General features: G+C 44.7%; 1 protein-coding gene across 35 annotated transcripts in view; it reads right to left on the bottom strand.

The window, feature by feature from the left end:
• Positions 1-20,989, bottom strand: part of NRXN3 (neurexin 3) — a 996,746-nt gene that overhangs the window by 363,428 nt on the left and 612,329 nt on the right. For 2 of the 35 annotated variants that reach the window (XM_064658881.1, XM_064658893.1), the window contains exon 1: positions 5,215-5,805. The exons of 29 other annotated variants lie outside the window; for them this stretch is intronic. In XM_064658881.1, the coding sequence (XP_064514951.1) occupies positions 5,215-5,458 (244 nt within the window). In that variant the 5' untranslated portion in view covers positions 5,459-5,805. Of the gene's footprint in view, positions 1-5,214; positions 5,808-20,989 lie in introns of those variants that run through there. 4 more of the 35 variants (XM_064658892.1, XM_064658880.1, XM_064658889.1 and 1 more) reach the window with 4 other exon arrangements.

Here is a 20,989-nt window from a genome sequence, read left to right as displayed (position 1 = left end):
CTACACAAAGCATACAGCAGGATCCTTCGTTTGTCTTTGAAATGCAGTCACCTTTGCAGCAGAATGTGGCAATTGCTTGAAAAGTCAGGGCTGTATTACCCAAAAGCAGAAATGATAAAGAAAAGAAACCTCTCTCCACTCTAAATTGCAAAGGAAATATAAGGCAGAAGAAAGCCCTGATCTAATTCTGACTCGGGATTATCATTCCTACTTTTGCAAAATGTGCTATGAGATACTGACCAAGTGCAAAGTAGCTTTCAAAAGAGGGCTTTTTTAAACATATCTTAAGAGACAGTACCTTCAGCAGTACAGGTCTGAGTAGTGTTTCAAAGAGCACAGAGACATATATTAAATCAAACTGATGGGGTTCAACAATGACATTAAGTTTCTCGTGTTCCAGATCTAATATCACTGGGATCTCCTCGGAACAAGTACCAGGTGAACAGACTTAAACGTCAATTCTGCAGATCAATGCAAACTATTCCAAGTTGGGAACAGTTACTACTGTGCACTGAATGAGAAGCCAAAGCACCTAATCAGAAACTGTTTCATATAAAAGTATGCAAAGGATAAGTCAAACAGTAATCTCGTTTTGAGGAAACAGCCTTTGTACACACCAGATTTTTCCTGTGTTCAACAATTGAAAACTGCTTTCTCAGAAGACGTACAAAGCACAGAGAGGGCAAAGCCCAGCTCTGATCACTTAAGACCACAAGGGACTTGTGAGTTTGGATGCTTAAATTTCTGGACAGCCAGCTTGAGACAAGTTAAGCAGATTTTGCCTTACTTTAAAAATAATTAATCATTGTTAATGTCTCTGAGGAAGGGAACATAAACATTCAGGCATACAGAAGCAGTAGCCTTTGTCAAAAAATTAGGCCTCACTGTTGATAGGAGAATAGAAGCAAGCCACAGAAAGTAGGCAGACTTCTAGCTTTTCACCTTTGCAGAATTTAATTGTAACCTTAATTTCAGCTCTGAGTGAAGTTCATTTTACTGGATCACTGACTGCTCTGTATAGAGCAATTTTTCCCCCTTTTGTTAAAGCTACCAACCTTTGCTCAAAGTAATCTCCTGATGATGGGGGAACCGGGAAGGTCCTGCTTTGTACTGGGGAACGGGCAGTGCCAAGGACAGGGAATTAGTTTTCTATTTTAAAGAAAAGGTAGGATTGCAAGAACATAGAATCTTGAGATGAGGAACAGGTCACACTGGAGGACATATGTATTATACAGAGGGTACACCGTTAAAGCTGTGTTTGGCAAGCTTTGACACTGGTTTGCAGAATACCTGCCTATTTTATGGAAACATTCTCTTGATCTGTCCAAGCATTCACTCTTATTTGCTGATTTTAAAAAAGATATAAGAGAAGGAAATGCTTCATATAAAGGACAGAACTTCTAAGAATCAACTGAGGCCTGAGAGTTACACCTACAGGATCTGGTGATTGCTCACTGCCAATTCTCATGACAGATCTTTGCTTTTTGCTATGACTTGTGCAACAGCGCCAGCAAACTTAGGCCCCTCCAAAGTGAAACCCAAGAGAAACTACCCTGTGCCCACCATCGCTCCCATAGCTGCCTCTGCAGAGCAGTACTCTGGAGGCAGGGGCAATCTGCACCAGGCATCACATGTCACCTCTGCGCATCCCTGCTCCCCATCCATTAAGGAGGGCCAGAGAAAAAACAGCTGGAGGAGAAAAAGAGAAACCAAATTAATTAATTCATCAATAAGACAAAACATGCACAAATCTCTTCATTTTATCTGTCAACCAGAACCATGCATTATTCATCAGCTGAGGCAATTGAGGATGTGGAAAGAGGGGCTGTGAAGTCACTGCTGCAGGCTCTGGTAAAGCAGCTGACCCAGCAGGGTGCTAAATAGCTAAGGGGAGGCAGGAGGATTCATCACATGTGGACTTTCAATAAACACAGCCCAACTTTGTTCCTTCCTCTCTCCCACAAGCCCCTAGCAAAACAAAGAGGAACCATAATTTTCCCTTCCTATTATCTGGGGGTAAAGATTCTGCCAGTCTAGGAAGGTTCTCACATTGCAAAAAGATTTGTTCTGACTTGCTGAAGTCCCCTACCTGGCCAGGCTCACTCCCCTGCTGACAGGGAGGTAAACCTGTTAGAAAGACTTTCTCCTTGAGAACATGCACTGTGCCAAGTTTTACATTTGCAGGTTGCAGCTCAACTACCGGAAAGCACCAGCTCGGTGATTTCAGAATTAACTCTCATAACACCAGCACTGTAATGACTGTCAGATCTGGGCTCAGTCCTGTTCAAGGTAAGCCACAAGAAGGTTTTCCACTGATTTTAAAGGAACACTAAACACGCTCCAAACAAGTGCTCATGCCTTGTGAGACATTAACTTTTCCTCTGTGCTAGATACTAATTTACTTCTTCAAAAAGATTGAAATCCACTGGGATGTAGAAGAAAAAAGGAAAATATGTTTAAATACAAGACTGAGTCTCAGTGGTCAGAATTGCGGGGCTGGAAGACAACACAGCAGGGTGGCCACAATCCTGATCTGATTCCTTCCAAAACCAGAATTATAATGCAGCCACCAAGTAGGGCAGGAGTCAGAATGAATTTTTTATTTTCCTCTAGCAAAAAAAAAATAATCAAAATCCCAGGAAACAGAGGGAGTGCACAGCTCAACACTGTTACAAATCCAAATTCCAAGGAACTCTGTTGTGCAACAGTGAAAGAAAACACAACAATAAATCACTCACGTGTTTACAAGACCAGCTGTCTTTGTGGTCTCTTCTTCCTTTCTCTCTCAATCTCTTCTCTCTGTCCATTCCCTCCACCCCCTTACTCATGGCCAAAGGGAGTTTTCATGCCAGCTTTGCTACATGGCATGATTAGGAAAGGAAAAAAACCAAACAACTCAGACTGGCTTATGTACCAGCCTGAGCTTCCCAAGCTCTCTATTTCCCTTGATTCCTTTCTGCAATGAGGACACCAAAAAATGCGAGTTTCTCACTGAAGCTGATAACAGCTTTGCTCATGGCTCTTAAATGAGGCTTTGCTGGACTTTGGGGGCAGATGCAAAAGTCATCAACGAGAAAAGAACTATCCTTTCTTGACCAAGAAACAGACTGTGGACTCTCCCACAGAATACTGCCTGTCAAAGCCAACCACTATCACATTTTGTGACATCCTTCTCTCCTTTCCTCACAAGTGACCTGCGAACCGGACTTTGCTATTCCCTTCCATCACAGGAGCACTCAGCTACAGAAGCTGGGCTGTTGGAAACCCTGTGGGGCAGGGACTGGTTGATTCCCCATACTTCTTAGCACAACAGGGACTCTCTCACACGGTCCTCAAGTATTGCTGCAAATAACAGGACTCCTGCTGCTAGTGATTAATAACCCATAACTGAGTTTCACATGGGTGGTGCTTAACAGATGGTCTTGATGTTTTGCATGGCATTGGTTCCCTTCCCATGTGGGGCCTTAATGTTTCTCTTGCATTTTAGGGTGGATGTGAACTTCAGGGAAGAAGTGGGAGATTGATAGGCTGAAAGGATAGCGCCACTTATGTTTGCAGAACTGGCTGCGCACTCCAGCTCAACCCATTTCACCCAGGGCCATTTCAGTCCTGAGTCCTTGCCTCTGCAGCACAGTGCTACTCTGCAGTGCCCTGGGCCCCCCCTTCCTGCTCTGCCAGAGCATAGACACCTACATTCCATAGCTTCCTATCACCCTCTTCCAATGCCCTCCAGCAACTCTACCAAAGCACCTCCAGCTATCGTAGCCCTGCTCCGCTGGTGCTCAGTTGTGACCTGCAGCATCCGTCTCCTGGCTTTGTTCCTGAGCCCTTTCCCTCTCCAATGCACCTCAGCTTAGACCTGCAATACTGAGCTCCTTATACAACTCTGCCAATGTACCTATAGACTTATTTGAAGGTCCATTCATCGTTGTGCCATTTGAACTCTTCAGACTGCTCTGCTGGTCATCCGAGCACTTATCCGTGACACTCCAGGTTTCAATATCCCTGTAGCCCTGCCGCAGCCCTGCCAGCACATCCTCGTAGTGCCTGCTGCAGCCATGTCATGCGGCATTTCAACCAACTGTCCCAGGGCTCTCCCCTCCCTTCCCCTCTCCTTCCAAGTGTTCCTATGCCTCATTTCTGACACTGGTTCTTCTTCTGGTCCTGCACAGATATGATTTTGTATCTGAATGCTCCTATGATGGAAGGCCAGAACTGACCTGACCTGCAGTCCTGAAGGAAAAGGGACTGGCCTTGGCCTGCCTGACTCTCCCAGCTGATGTGGCTGAGAGCAGAAGCTAAGGGACACAGGACAGAGAGGAGAAGGTGGAGATGAGGGCAAGCCCCCATGTCAGTCAGGCCTGGACCAACTCCTCTCAGGTTGGGCAGACTCAGGAGAGCTGGGCAAGAAGCTGTGCTGGCCCAGCTGTTGAGCATTGCTCAGCATTTCAGGGGTAGGATGCTGCCCGGTCCCCCTCTCACTCCCCCTTGCCATCTCTCAGACACTGTCTTCCTCTTCTCCCTTGCTGCCAGAGTGAAAATCCACTCCCTATTATTTCCTGCCCCAGGGTTTCCCAGGAAGACACTAACAGGCACGAAGCAGGAAGCCAGGAGCAGGGGTAAGGAGACCTCGCCTTTTTCTTTGCACACACCGAGCTACCCGTCAACCTCACCCAGACAGGCTGCGAGCAAGCAGGCAGGGCAGGGGAGCGGCGGCGACGGCGGCAACCCTGGAGCCCCCGGCCGACAGTCCCACAGCGGAGTGCCCGGGAAAACGAGGGTGGCTGGCAGGGAAGACGCGGTGCTTCAAGGACCATGGCAGCCGCTACGAGCCAGGGAGTTAGTGATTCCTCGTCGGAGGACCCTAGCGGGACAGGAACAGATGCCCCTCCGCCAACGCGAGGAGTTCGGCGCTGCTGCCTGGCACAAGAGCGATCCGAACCCGCCCCAGCCCCGCCGGCCCGCACCCTCCGTCCTGCTGGACCACACCGGCCGGGAAGTTGGCTCTGGATGAGGCGCGTCCTCAGCTCTAGGCTCTGCTCGGGGAGGGGCAGGGGAGGAGTGGAGGGTTAATAGGGAGGGGAGCTAATGGCAGAAATATGAGGGGCTGGGAGGACCCCCCTCCCCGGGAGTCACAGCCATCGTCCCTGTTTCCCCTCTGCTGCTCTAGTTGCTCTGCAAAAAGGTTAAAAAGAAACAAGCGTGGGAACCCACCGTGTCCTCCTCGGAGGGAGACAGGGGAGCGGTAGATAGAGATAGGCACAGAGTGGTGCTTGCTGCCGTGGAAGTGATGCTCATACTGAGCCTGAGAAACAGACGAGGAAGAGGAGGCAGAAGAAGCCACGTTAGAGGAACTCCACACAGAGCTGACGATACATCCCCAAAAGAGGGAGCACATCCACAGGGTCCAGGCGGGGCGGCGTCCCGGGCAAATGCTGGGGTCTATTCTCAGGTGCATGGTCAAGGCACAAGACACCTACAGACGGGCAGTCTGAATTCCAGCCAAGGAGAGAGAATAACGTTCATGATGCCAGGGGACCCATGCTAGCAGAAAAGAGAGTTGCTTCCGAGGCTCTAGGGGTGTGCGTGTGTGCTCAAGAGGCAAAGAGACAGTATGTGTGCGAGAGAGTGCTAGCAGGGAAGGGGAGGGATGGGGGAAGGTTAGTAACCACACAGAGACGAATAAGACGCGCCGTTTCCCAGGGCCGGATCTACTGTGGCAGGAACCCCTCGGCTGTACCGAGCCTCCAGGAGTGCGCAGGAAAGCCGCACATGTCCGCGCGAGGGTCCTGTTCGGGTTCCTCCAGGATTACGGGGTCCTTGAGGACTTTTCCCTGCCTGCGATCCCTGTCTCTCACTTTGCTGAGAGGGACTATTAAAAACGAAAAAGAAGAAATAAGCCAGAGACCTCAGGTAATATTTTGATTTTTTTTTATCCCAATTCCAGGGGATTTCAGTCGCTTCTCCACTAGCAAGTGTTGCAATGCAGAATTGCTAGGACACGCACACGCGCGCGCACACACACACACAGAGCAATCTGGATTGTTATCCTCCTTCCCACGAGTCCAGGCGACCGAGGGATCAAGCCGATTAACCCTGCGCAGCCGGCGAGGGCAACGCCAGGTCTCCCCGGGCGGTGGGTCGGTCGGTCGGTCGCGGAGCAGCGGCCGTGTCCGGGCGATGGGTCGAGCGGGCGGGCGCGGAGCGAGCAGAGCCGGGGGCGGGCGCGGGCGGCCGGCGCGGCAAGTGCGGGCAACTCGGCGGCGCAGGTGAAGCGCAGCCGGGGCGGCCGGGGAAGCGTCTCCGCCAATGGGCGAGCCGCATGCAAATGTCCCGGCCCCGGCCAGCCAATGAGGGCGGCGGCAGCGCTCCGCAGAGGGACTGGCTGACTCCGGGGGGAGGCGGGGCCGGGGGGCGGCACCGCCCCCGCCATTCACGCGCTCGTGTGGTCCCCGCGCGCGGGGTCCCGGCCCGGCGGGCCCCGGACGGGCTGAGGGGCTGCCGCGGGCAACACCCCGGGCTCCCGAAACTGCCCGCAACGGAGTCCCCAGCGCTGACCCAGCGGAGGGAACGCCTCGCACCGTGCCGGGGAACCAGAGCCCGGCATACACCCCCACGGTCGCGGAGGCTGCCTGCCCCGAGCAGCCCCTGGGGAAACGCGCCCGCTTGGTCCGTGCGGGGACGGGACGCGCCCGCTTGCCACGGGCACCTCCTCTCACGCCGCCGTCCCGCTGTGCCTCGGGCGCCGGCCGGGCGCGGAGAGCAGCGGGCACGGGGTACTCGGACACGGCACAGCCAGGGGATTCTCTGGAGAAACGCCGTCCCCCTGGCCCGTCCCACTGCTCGTCCTGCGGCCGCAGTTGCTCAGGAGCAAAGGGAGAACCAGGAATGACCGCGCTCTTTAAAATTTCGTATGGCTCTTAGAGATTTTTTTTTTTTTTTAATGCTCCTGCAACAATAGGCTGAGTCCAAACAGGTGTACCTGCACTTAATCCTCGGCGAGTGAGGGATGGAGCCAGAGTTTGCAGCCTATAAATTAATAAATAAATACATTATCTAGTAATTTGTTGTCAATTTGCATGGCAAAAATCCCCAGCCACACTGAGTATGCCAGGCATCAGCAGTGAAGTGACTTACACAGGATCACTCAGGGAGTCTATAAGGAGCTTTGGAAAAGAAGCCAACCAGCCCCAGGACTCACTTTGCACTGCACTGCCTCACTCTCCTTCATTTATTCATACTAACTAGAATAAACTGTTTATGACCGTAAGTTTTCTTGTTTTCCCCTCTAGATCCATGTTTGTAGGTGTGCACACATCCGCCTCAGAAACCTGCCGTTGGAACTCAAGTATCTCCCTAACCCAGAGGTGCAATGTTTTCGGTCATTGATCTCAATTTGGTACAACACGACAGTAACTTGTAATGATCAGCCTGAGCTGCACAACTACTACTTCTAGCTGAGCCTGATATGCTTGTAATTTATTTTCTAGTAACTTATTTTACAGTATAAGTGATCTAAATCAGGGGCTAGAGCAGTCAGAAATGTTTTGGTGTTTTGCTGGGTTTAATCAATGTTCGTAGAAAGCAAGAATACTACTTTCACATTTATCCAATACTTGCCACCTAAGAATCTCAGAGTGCTTTAAAATCTTTTATTAATGAAGCCATTCAACAGCTTTAGGTATTACTTTGCCATTCTGCAGATAAGGAGACAGAGGCTCAGTCGTGTTGAGCCAGTGAGTGACTGATAGACATGGGAACTGAACAGAACAGACACCAGGATTCTCCATCCTAAACAGGACATGCTGTTAGTATAAATGTTTGACTGATTTGGTGGCCATTTTCTAGCCTTAAAGTGTGAATATCAGCTTTCCTCACAATGGAGCACATAGCTGGAGACGGGACTGAGTAACCCGTGGTGCAGGTGCCTGCTGGATGGCAAATTTGCACTGCCATACACAGGGCACAGAGCAATTTATCTGTGCAAGACAGATATTCCTGGCCCTGAGTTTTTTTTAGGAAACTGAAGTTGTTGCCATATATGTGATGGGATACCCAGAAGGATCCTGTCTTCGTGGGGAAGAAGCCCCCTGCTCCCACCTGGGAGAAGAGGAGGAATACAACTTTGCATAACGCTCTTCTGCAGACCTGTGAGTCGGTACCCTTGAGTCCCTCTCCACAGAAGTCCTGATTTTCTCTTAGTCCACAGTCAGAGTACTTTGAAATATTTATTGTGCAATTGAACTGTAGGGAGTCTGATTTAGGGGAAAGGGGGAAGGACGTGTATTAAATGCACATTACTGAGTAGCTTATTTGTAAAATACAGGAAATCTGAATAAGTTTCAGACTCAGCTAGTTATTAGCAATGCAGCAAAGCAACAAAGATCTGCCTCTCATCATTTTACCTTCTGTTTTCTCTGGCTACAGCATTATGAAAAGGACAGAATGCATCACACATTACAGAATCAGTCAAAGGGACCACAGAGCCTACAGGTCTAAACATTGAGGACTCAATGCTGCTTCTCCAGAAGGCAGAGGGGGAAAATTCATTAATTTGTATGGAAAATAAATGTGATTTAGGAAGTGTAATTCTAGAGGAAACAGCAGGGGAACTGCATGGATATACTCCTTGCCCCTTTCCTGCAACTATTTGCCCTGGTGCTGAAAGAGAAGAAAATAGAAGAAATTGTTTCTTTGTTGACTAAACTGTGGTAGCATCCTTCAGCTCTTAATTCCCCTTTAACAGTCCAATAGCCTCTTCTCCATACTCAAGCCCCTGTACACGCTGGCCACTTACTTCTTGGGCTGCTGTGGGAGACAAAGCCCTCAATGGACAACAAATCACTAAGCTCCAAAAAAAATTGCTGATCCTTTCCCGTACTCAATCTGCCACCAGTCTTTCCCTACATACAGAGGTATCAGCTTAGGTGCAGGGGATGTACAAAGGAGAAAAGCATCACTTCAAAACGCCCTGGCCAAAGAATAGAAAATGCCTAGGTAGTCCATAAAAAGGAGAAACAGAGAGCTTCCCTCTGATGGGGAGTTGTCCTATGTTCTGCCTACCAACCTTCCTTTGCTGCAAACCATTGGGCATTAGGCAAAAACGAGAAAAGCCAAGAAAGCCAAACTGTGGGACTACAACATAAAAAGAAATAATAAAAAACAGGAAAACCTGTGAAGCTAGCTATAAATACATCGTAGGATTCTAGTGACACCGTAAAGTACTGGAACTTCACTCTGCTTTGCTTTATTAGGTGTTGGTGGATGTATTTACTGCCCTGTAGTTCACAGGTGACTCATTTATTTAGCAGCACCACTGCAGGAAGAGGGCAGATTTCAAATGCAATTTTCCTAGTTGGATGGTAAGAGAAAGTTTATAGTCATAAGTGATGTTTCAACAACATTATTGCCACCAGATTTACTTCAAAAGAGGCTGGTTTTGTTGTATTCAAATATGAGAAAAGTAGTCCTATTTCTTACATTTCTTTTACTAGAAGAGCAAAGGGCCACCATATTCTGCAGAAACGAGAAATAATAAGGCAATTGTTTCTGAGTTTTAGAATCCCAGAAAGAGAGCCAGTCAGCTTCAAGCCCAGGAAAAGTTTGTACTTCACCTTATTGGAGGGAGAAAGTACAACTCTATGTTTCCTATTAAATCTTAGCTGTTAATTACTTTGCTGCACTCAGAACTGAAAAATCAGTGCTGCTTTAAAATCAGAGATCTCTCAAATTGGATCCAAAGGGGAAACTCCATTAGCTTTTAGCAATACAGGGTGCCTGACAGAGGACAGCTCTGCTTTCACCCAGTAGATGCTAACAAGGTACAGTGTTAGCTAGTGTTAGCCACAGTAAGGTTAAGGAAATAAGGTCAGCTAGAACAGCCTGTCACCCAAAAGCTTTTCCCAGACTGAACTGTTTTGAGCCTTGAGAGAAAAAAATTTTTTTTATTAATGTACTTTTCCAAGAACAAGAAGGAGGGTGAGAACAGGTTTTGCTTATGATCTTAAAATACAGTTTTAAATAAAATAAAATAAACCACAGAGGATTGCATGCTGTAGAGAGCTTAGCACTGTCTTTAGGAAGGTTCCTCAAATACTGCTGGGGACAGCAGTCACCAAAAACCTAGTTCCTCAGCACTGCCAGCAGAATTAACTGCTCCAAGACTAGTCCCTGGTGCCCCACTGTCCTTGTCATCACTGCTTCTCTGCAGGCAGCCTCAAGGGGCGAGACCCAGCAGCACCAAAGAATTATCGGTGTTTGCTCATCCAGAGCGAAAGGGAAGGGTTGCTCCAGGACAGGGCTGAAAACCATGCACGCAGCTGCTGCTATGCAGTACTTTTTCTGTGTATAACCAACTTGCTGCAGTCTCTGTAGTTCTCAGTTTTATTCCATATCTTTGGGGGGGGGGGGGGGGAAGCCATCTATTCTCAGGGCTTCTCTGCTTTTCTTTAGCAACCCTAAGTCCAGTTACCTACAAAAGTTGAGGCATATGCCTTAGACGTTACCAGTAACATAGAGCAGGTCTTACTCTCTTTTCTGCTCAGCTCCACCGATTGCCACAAGCAACTAATACAGAAGCTTTGGAGCCTAGCGTTGTTCTCATTTGTGTCAGGGTGAATAAACTCAACAGAGCCAGTAGACTGACATCAGTGAAGGGAGATCTGACCCTTGATGTTCATTTGTGAGAAGAGAAATGCAAGCTGATTACAACTAGTTAGCCTAGACTAGCAGTAAGTCAGCCAAAAGCAACAGTAACCACTGGGAAACAAATTCTGTTTTATCAAGCATCCAATTTAAGGGCCAAAAATCATGTAAAGTTCTGACTTTTCTGACACACCTAGAGTCCTATGTTGGTGGAAATAAGCAAGAATCAGTGGGTGGGCACACAAATGCAGTAACATATCTCATTTTGTAAAGCATTAATCAATTATAATTGGCAAAGAAGCAATGTCAGAATTTGCTAGTGCAAACTGACAATAACATGTTAGAATTGCCCCTGTTTGCTAGATAATGTATAAAGGACAATCCAGTGTACTCAGCACTACACAACTAACACAAGCTCTCCCTTCCCCAGAGAGCTTACAGACTTGCTGGAAACACATGAGCCAACATATGTCAGAACAGCTTTACGAGCAAACAGAACCTTTTTTTGGCCAGTCTGCTAGTCTGTGAACCTAAGAGAATGCAAAGGCTTATATACTGGCAACAGTGCCTTCACACAGGAGTGTCTACTCCAACTGCTTTCAGTCCTGAGCTTGAGAGTTGTCATTCATTTCTTCATCCTTGGGAATTCTCCTTCACAGAATGTGCTGCAGAGATACCCCTGACTACCTGCATAAGACACCAGCAAGCATCCTCTCTCCTAAAGCTGCCTCAGAAATTAGGACAAGATCCTTCTCACATTTCAGACCCTCTACTAGATCAGTAATTATGAATGGGCTTTGTGTTAACTAAAGGATGCCTAGGTTTAGTTTATTTCAGTCAACATGAGGAGGCTCTGTTATTCAAGTCTCCCTTTTGTCTCACAAACCCTATAGTCCCTTCCACCCATAGGTACTTTATCAAAGTGGGCTAAGCAAGCTCTGCTGACAGACAGACTCTTGTCTTACATGAGAAAACTGATCCTGTGTGGCTGCACAGCTTTTTCCTCCAGGAAGGCTGGAACTGCATCTATCTCTTTTACTCTCAGTAGAAGCTGGGCTCAATGGCAGCTGCTCAAAGCTTGTCAGGCAGAGAAACAGAACCTGCTTCCACTTCTTGTATCACTTTAGGCAATATGACTTTTAGCAAATGTTTGTTCAGAATCAGGAAGATTAGAGAAACTAGAAGACTGGCCAAGTTTGAAAAAATCAGGGTTACCCACTGTTTGACCTTAGATAATTATTGAATCACCAAGGAAGGAAAAGAGACCAATAGTTTAATTTTCTGATTTTTCTGTCACAGAATTCACACTTCTGTACTTCTACTACCTGTGTTTCATTAAGGATACCAGTATAAAATGTAGTGACCTTTAGCATGTGCTGAGAACTAATTTCCATCATTCATAACAGCCCCCTCTTAAAGCTCTGTGATTAGCCTGATTGTATGTTGAGCCAAATTCACCTCTAGCATAACTCCTAGTAACTGATATTATGGATGCAAGTAGCTACTATGCCTATGGAAACAAAAAGATACGTGTACCTTGCTCTCCCTATGTTTGGAATCAGTGTTGCCAAGTCTAGGGTGAAGGCGAACAGCCTGTTTCCAGCCTAGGTGTGAGCCTTGCCTGGGATAACACACTGCTGCAATCCCTTGCCTTCAGTGACTCTCATAGCAGCTTGAGGTTAGATGCACTGGCAGATCACAGAGGAGGATGTGTTGCCTACTTTAATTTTGGCTGTACCTATTCTGGAGACCTAGATTTATATCTCCAAGGTCTGCCAGTCCAGCACCTTACACACTAGCGCTAAATATTAGCACTGCAGAAATAACATTTGTGTCATGAATTCTTAGTGTGGAAGAAAACAGCTGGGAAACTATTTTTTAAGAGTTCTGAGTTCTAAAATTTAAATAGCACCTGAAAGGCTAAAGTAGAAAGAGATGGAAAAAGACAGGGCTAAAATATCTGCTGAGATAAATAGGGAACTATTTTAATTTTACCCATGAAAGCAGAAAGAAGACTTTTATTTTCCTTTTGCACTCAAAGAAATCTTGTCTGACACAGAAAGGAAAAGCTGGAAAAACTGTTGCTTTTGCTCCTTTAAACTGACTTCTGTGCTAATGAAAAGCGAGTTCTCTAATACACACTGTGCACAGGCTCCCCTCTGCTTCTCTTCTCTCTTCCATCTATCACCTTGCCTGGTTTTTGCTTTTAATCACCGGTTCAACTCACAGCAATAACTGCCAGGTGACTGGTGTTTGCTGTGGTCACACAACCACCAAAAAAAAAAGAAGTAAAAGAAAAGCAAAAAAATATATAGGGGGGGAAATCTTTCAATGACACAAGTGTCTCATCAGCAGACAAAAACCAAAGTGATTCCAGTGGCCAAGCCTCCTTGCGTGGGAGCTGGTAGTAGCTGTAATTTCCTAAGATGTATACCTTGTCAGTGTGCAGAAGAGGAGAGAAAAAGAATGTCAGAGCAGCCAAAGCTAAAAATTGGAAGGACAAAAGAAGACACTGGGGGGAAGAGTTCTTCTGCTTTTAACCCTGACAGAGCCCATGCTGATGGTCTGTGTCAAACCATTGCTGGCTAAGGCATAACAAACAATAAAACTGTTAGATAGTCTTCTCCTCACCCAAAGGAGACAGCCATTTTTACATATGGTGCCTGTGCTACACGACCTACACAGAGTGGTACACAATATACAGTCCAATTGCTCTCAACCACAAATGAAGTTTTCCCCTCCAAGTAACTAGGCTCATAATAGACAAGACAGCCAGGTACCTTAAGAGGCTATGTAGTTCATCTCTCTGCACCAGTGTAGTATAAACTTTACCTACAACACTCTTGGTGATGTTGTCTAAGTTGCAATGATGAAGAATCAATGCTCTAAAAGCAATATACACCAGTGTTCAACTTTATCGACAGAATTTTTTTTTCTTTCTCACAAATCTGCCATAGTCGAAGAATTTGGTGGTGAGACCTATAAATTACAAATGCATTAATCGGGATATAATTAATACTAGCTTTCCTTGTGCCCAGATATAAACATACTAAAATATTGTAACTAGCAGCAGTATATAATATATTGCAACACTGTGATGGTATATATAAGCACTTCACTAAGTATGTGAGCAACATGACCATCAAACAGGCAAACAAGACATAGTTGCTCATAAGAGGCATCCAAGTAACAAAAAGTTGCAACAAAGGACAAGATAAGCATAAGGGATGCAAACACACAGGGCATCCTGCTAAACACACAAGAAGCATGTCTGGGGAAAAAAGAACAAGAGAAGCAGCACTGTTAGCAGCCGAAGACCTCATTTTTGGGAGACTGAAAATAGCATTAAAGAATCAAGTATGAAAAGGGAAATTGGATATGGAAGACAACAAGCCAGCATCACTTCTAACTTCTATCATCCTTCTCTGCTTCTCACCTCTTCTTCCGCAGCTAAATCCATCAAGTACTGTAGCTGTCAGTTCTAACTCTAGAGAATCAACTCTATGGCGCTGTATAGTCACAGTTAATTTAGGGCATAAATATTAAAGAATAACAGTTTTGTATATAAAGCAATAATTAATGATAACAACTGAGAATTAACCATTATCATAAAGTCTGTTGCTACTTAATGAGTTCAGTAAAGTTTTGGTTTAAAGTTTAAAACTGGTCTGGTTTACCAGTATTCTAAATGTTCCCTTCCTAACAATCTGTAATTCCCCAACAACATATACACATACGTTTTCAGTTGCAATACTGCAGTCTGTTATTTCTTGCCCCATTATAGAAGAAAGATTATTTCCTTCCTCTTCACAGATACCATTTATATATTTGAAGACTTCTGCTATGTCACTCCTCCCTAGACAAGGACATTTGCTATATTGTTCCTTAGAGATCTATGGTGTTTTGACTGTGCTCATTATTGCTGGTTTCCCAGAGATGTTTTCCAAATATCTACATTTTTCTTGAAGTGCCATTCCCCAGACTGGTTGCAGTCCTTCAGATGGAGTCTCATGAGCACTGCATACACAAGAACAATTATTTCATGTATCTTATTGGTGATACTCCTTGGTGATATTTGCATAGAAGAAGGGCTCGTATTAGCACCCTGGTAGCTACTTCCAGTTTTACATTCCATAACATGAAATATATGGCAAAGCCCTTGTTTGCAGGTTCCCAGGTCTTTTGCACTCAGATTTTAAAAAGTTTTGCAACTTTCAGAAAATTCAGCTTAAGTCACCGTAGCATTACACTGGGATGAGTAGTTGTATCGCACCAGCTACCTGTTTCCTGCTGATATATTTAATACTACTGAGGAGAGGCCCTGGCTTCAAGGTATACAACACATCCACATAAAAAATCAAACCAATGAAAGCAGAATACACTCCAGATCCATTTGCAGCAACTGATCAGAGACCTTACTGGGACACCTGGTCTCCAGCAGAGAAGCTCAACAAAAGCACAATAGTGAGAATAAATATAAGGAGCACGAACTGCTTTAAAAACACCTCCATCCTTTTGAAGCACCTCACTCTCCTATCATTCCCCAGGGTCTCAAACTCCACCCACACAAGCTTCTCCAATCCTGCAGGTCTCCTGTGACACCAGCAGTTTCCTTGTCTTGCCAAATCCTCCAACTCACCTCTGATTCAAAGAGTGTTTGTACTAGTCACATGGATGCAAAAAGCCTGCTTCCTCAAACAAAACACTTCCCTTTACCCAGCATCCTTGTCTTTGAGCAAAATGAGAGGGAATTCATGTAGAGGGAGGCACCTAGCAGCAACAAAATCCCACTGGAGCTGCAAATGATACCACCAGAGAAAGTGCAGTTATCAGGAGTACAAGGGCTTTAAGCACCAGACAGCAGTGAAAATTGGGACATGGAAACAAAGAAGGGGAAGGAGTAGCATGCTCCCTCACTGATAGGCTGTATACAACAGACAAGGCATAAACTGCTACCAACATGGATGTCCTATTTATTGGACAGGACTGACAGGAAACTCCAGTAACTCATTGTAAAGTGCCAAGGGAAAAGCTAATGATAGGGAAGCAGGGATTACGTTTAAAGTTGTCAGATGCACACAAACACAGGTGCATACACACATGCACACACGTTTCTGCTTCTCTCTCTCCTCTGTAGCCTCTTTATCTCTTCATCAGACCATTGGTCAGGGACAACTACAGAAGAAACAAAAAAAAAGTGAAAATAGGGAAATTCCTGCATAACCCATAGAGGGAGCTCACTTGAAGAACCACACTTTTTAATTTCTTCCTTCTGAACTTTGGGTTGGTCATAAAAAAGTCATCTGCACCCTGGACCAATTCATCCTTTAAGTCACCCTTTAAGTTATAACTAGGTCTGCACAGTTTTAATCAGATGCCAAGTTTTGCCTCCCTCTCCTTTTTATCAGTCACCAAAAATGATCAGTCAGGATGGCAACACACAGTCTGTCACTGACTTGTCCAGGGTACTGTCCGAATCATGGTAAGGTACTGTGAGGGAGAAGGAAATGTGAGTGGTCTTCAGAATGATTAACTGTGAGTCATTTTGTTGCTGTCTTCATCTCTGCATCTCCTTCTAATCTCCTCCTGCAGAGAAATCTGACGGTAGCTATTCTGTGACAGCTCAAGCTACCAAAAAAATCCTGAAGAGGCAGAAAGCAGTATGTGATCAACAGAATAAACAGATATACAGGTGCTCTCTATAACACCTTTTCTTGCTACTTATAACACCTTTTCAGATGCTACTTATCCGCTACCAGGCCCTACACTAGATGTTATCACCTGAAATGTAGCAGCAGATAAAAACAGGGCATCTGACATTCCTGGCTACCTGAAAAAATATTTCTTCTACAAGAAACAGAACTACAGAAATAAGCAAGTAGGAAATTAGGCTTTATGTTTCCCCTTTGTTGTGCCATGTGTGCCCTCCCCTATTCACCATAATGTCACCACACGACCCTCAGTTCCTCCCTGCATTCTCTCACACTCTCTCCTCTGATGTGCTCAGATTCTTGTCATATTTCCTTACCCTGCTGTAACACCTTTCATTTCTTTTCCTTCTCATATCTTGCTTTGAGCGAGGAAACAGCGGTCTGTGTTGTGGCAGGTTCGGAGCTGGAAGCTGCAAGCCTACCAGCTTGAGGGCCAGCCCTCATGCCTCAGTAGGGTTGAAGAACAGATTCCGGAGGAATTCAGTATCTCTGGGGCTTCAGTACTCCTGTCAAATGTGGTGGCAGCTGGCCAGGCAACCAAAGGGGCAATGGCCAGACAGAGCAATTGCAGAAGCATCGTTTCCCTAGAAAAACAGACTAAAATAACACTGTATTTCCACACTAGTACAGTATGGTCTCAGCCAGTGCAACAGCTGAAGTTGCAGAATGCTGGCTTCTCACTATGGGCTGTATTGCAAGAAACCTTTTGTAAAGGGAGTACCAGAACCAAAGACTGTGGTATGAGAGTTGGGTAATTCAGCATCTTAGATCTGTACCATGTATATATGCTAATGAAGCATGTGTTAGTTAAGGGTCACAGAAAGAGCAGCACCAGAAGGAATCCTTCAAAGGTGAATAATTCTGTGTCACTTTGATCAAGCATTACTCTACACTAGAGATGGGAGATCTCACCGAGCACTGACAATAGGACTTAGACCAGCTCAAAGGCAGGGAAACTGCTTCTCTTCCCCATCTGCAAACATCCCTTTGGTGTCACAGCCAACCAGTGAATAGAAATCGCATGAGAGAGAGAAATAAATTATCTAACGCAGTTTGAGGTAGGAGGAAGATATTACACAAACGTAAATTTCAAAACTAGTATGACAGCGTGTTTCCAGCTTCTGCTGAGGAAATGGGTAGCCTCTGAGGGAAGCCCCAAAGCCATCTCGTTATTTGTGGGTTCTATGAAACTCTTTTACCCATCCCCAGAAATACTACTGAGCTTTAAAGAACTTATTAACAAAATTTTCATCTAAAAAATAAAACTATGAAAAGCTTCCGCTTTCAACTGAGGATGATCTAATAATTTTGGTTTGGGTTGGGTTTTTTCCCCCAGCAAGCTGTATTGCAACAAATCACTCTCATTATTGGGTTTTCTTAGGTTGCTAGTTACAGACTAAAAATAATACATATCCAGATGTTTGTACAGAGTTTTTCATAGCTTAGGTTACCTAAGTCATGGTAAAATAGTTTATAGGGTTAAAATCAGACTAGACAAAGCCCTGAGACAACCAGGCAACAATTCCACACCATCCAAGTAGGACAGTGGCATTTAGCAGGTATTTTTACCTTCATCCATCTTCATTTATCTCCTTATCTCCCATTTTTGTAATTGCCCATCCCATCCTGCACAGTAGCACACACAGGCTCACCCACTCACTCCCATTTCTTCTCTTGCCAAGAAGAGCATCCTGTGTGGGATTCAATCATTTGTTGTCCACAGAACTTCTGGTGTGTGTCTCTCTAAATAGCTGACAGCTGGAGGAGCTAGATACTACTTATACCCTCCTTAGCACAATCAGATGCTGCTAAAGAACATGACAAAACGCCTCATTTTTAAAATATCTTCTCTCTACCCCCTCTTCTTCTTTCCAACAAGTTTTTTTTTCTGAGAGGCATTCACAGTCCACTACACATAGTGACCAGCTTTCAAAGCCATTGTTCTCGGGTACACAAAGAAATCAATATAAAAGTATACACTGATAACAATCAATTATTTCTGCACTCACTTCTATAACATACTGTTTTTATGAAAAATGTATCACTCTAGAACCCTGCTGCAAAGCTAGGAACACAACTCGAGGCATTTGAGTTCTTTAATTACTAATCCCCTGCTTTCCTCTTCATTAGTCAATAGACACCTTAACTTTTATTTCAATTAAAAGAGGGGGTTCCCAAACTACAGAATTTTCTAATTATACAAATGTGTTTCACTCGATGATTGTTTCTGTCTCACTAACAAATAGGGAGTCTACAATAACATGATCCTGATCCTGTAATTAAAAGACTGAAAGGAATGCAGAAAGGGGAAGATGTTACATGGTTTTCCAGCACACCTCAATTTTGAATAATTGATTTTGCAACAAAAACCAAAAATCACTCAGAGCAGGTTTGTTGTTGGCTTTTTTAACATTCTCTCTCACACACATGCCAGTCTATTCATGTTCACGTGTAATCTTTACTTCAATGGAGTATGCCTTCATTCAAAAAATACATCTAGGACATACATGCCTCAGGTCACCCAGACAAAAGAAATACAAACAGCCAGCAAAGTGACAGGTAGCACAGATGCATCTAAACTGATTAAATTGCTGTTGCTAGAACACACACACTGCAATCTCTTTCCCTTTTGGTTTATTCAAGGTACCCTGTCATTCTTCTCCAATCCTTTCCAAAATGCTCATTAGCAGGTTGAGAGAATTAAGTTAAGTTGACTCACTGATATTAATAGGTCTCTCTAATTCAATAGCAGCATGTTCAGAGAATGCCACCTGCCTTCTCTTTAAGCAAAAGTTACTGAAACACGGCCAACACTTTGCCCAACTGTTTCAAAAGCTAAAATTAGACACACCTGTTTCAACAGTTGTTTCAGCAGCTGGACACTGGGATATGGATCAATAAGATTTACTCACAGTTTTCTCCCCTCAGAGCCAATAGTGTGATTTTAGTCTCTCATCTCATAGAGAAATGTGTATTGCCAGGGATACTGTGAATGAATCTAAAGAGGTCAGTGTTTCTCTTCCACATTGTTGGACCTTGCTACAGTCCAAGAAAAATTGCTATTCAGTGGACTATGGGATCAAGATATACTAGTCTTGACCTAGTGTTATACAAGGATAAGATCTTGAACCATATATAAACCAGTGCAGTTATAAAACTGCAGGTATCGTAAAACTGAAGGCTTGTGAGGTTTGTACCCTTCCATTTCCTGCAATGAGTTGGCAATGCTCATAGCTAAGCCAGCAAGTGAATCCTACCAACTTTTCCATTACTGATCTTGAAGTAATCCGGGTAACATCCAGGTAACATTCATAACTCACTTCCCCAGCATCTAAAGCACACAGCTGTCCCACCGGTTGTCTTCACATTCAGTGTGCACCTCCACTGCAGAAACCTATGTCATGTTGGAAAAAACCTCCACTGAAATGTTATAAAAGAACTGACTGCAATGTAAAAGATGATAAAATAAATTAAATCTTATTGAAATTACACTTCATGCAGTAGCTGGAGCTGTTTCCAAGCTTCTATATCTGACCAAGTTGCTTGAGATTCCAAATACCTTGTCCTAAAAGATGCAATTCCCTAAAACTGTTCTATTTCACCATCTAGTTCTTTTTGCCTTTTTCCCTGAGGCAAAATCAATTTATAGAGTGCTACCCAGAGCCACTTAACCCAGTGGCAAGCCCTCTGGTGTGAATGTGAGACCACCTGGCAAACAGGATCAGTGAGATAATCCATGTTATGAAGTGTGAAAAACCAGGAATTCCATTAATTTGTTACTAGTAAGAAAAAGACACAAAAAAATTCTCAAGACAATTCTCAAAGTTACAGCTGGCCCTGTAGTCTCGGAGTTCCCATATAATCAGAAGCCATACATTTGTAGACATGCGTGCACTCAAGTATATAAAAGTCAACATCTCCCAGAGCATATGCTCATCTCTATACTCCCCTGGAATGGGCATCTGAGTGTCAAAGAAAAGACACACACACACTCATGCATATGAACCCAGTAGTATGCACATTTGTGGAGGTCATTTATAATGTACAAAAATGTCTGCAAGCATACAACCATGGCCACACTGCTCTACAGCCAAGGGAGTGGATGCCTCAGAGCATACAGCACATCATCAGGCTCCCATCAAAATGCAGTGCAAATTTTCTCTTCTAAAGAGAAAGGGGCAAGGAATGGAGGGAGACTACTTGGCTGTCTAACCAGTAATAAATGCTTGTCAAGTGAGCTTTTGATAGGATATAAGGTGCTTGAAGAAGTGGGGCCACCACGATCAAACCGCACAAGTTGAACTCAAGAGCAGGGAAAACAGAAGAGACAGTAACATGACTTTTTCCCTCTTTCTGGGAAATAATGAACAAATCCTTCAGAGTGATTACTCTGTTACACCTGGTGGCCTTGCTCTCAAGTCTGTACGAGACAAAAGATGTTCCTATCTTCCCTCAGATTAAATGTGCCTTGTAAAAGGCGATCAGAGATTGGCACGATAATTATCTTTCCTCATTAGAAAGCAAGCCCTGGATGTGACTGAATATGACTCCTCTGTCAAGGCTCTTTGTGGCCTGTAATAGTACTCAGCCAGCATCAACGGCACAACACTTTATGTGAACAAAACAAAGCAATA

Source organism: Pseudopipra pipra, chromosome 6, assembly GCF_036250125.1.
Source record: "Pseudopipra pipra isolate bDixPip1 chromosome 6, bDixPip1.hap1, whole genome shotgun sequence".
Taxonomy (NCBI): Eukaryota; Metazoa; Chordata; class Aves; order Passeriformes; family Pipridae; genus Pseudopipra; species Pseudopipra pipra.
This window is presented reverse-complemented; position numbering and strand designations above follow the sequence as displayed.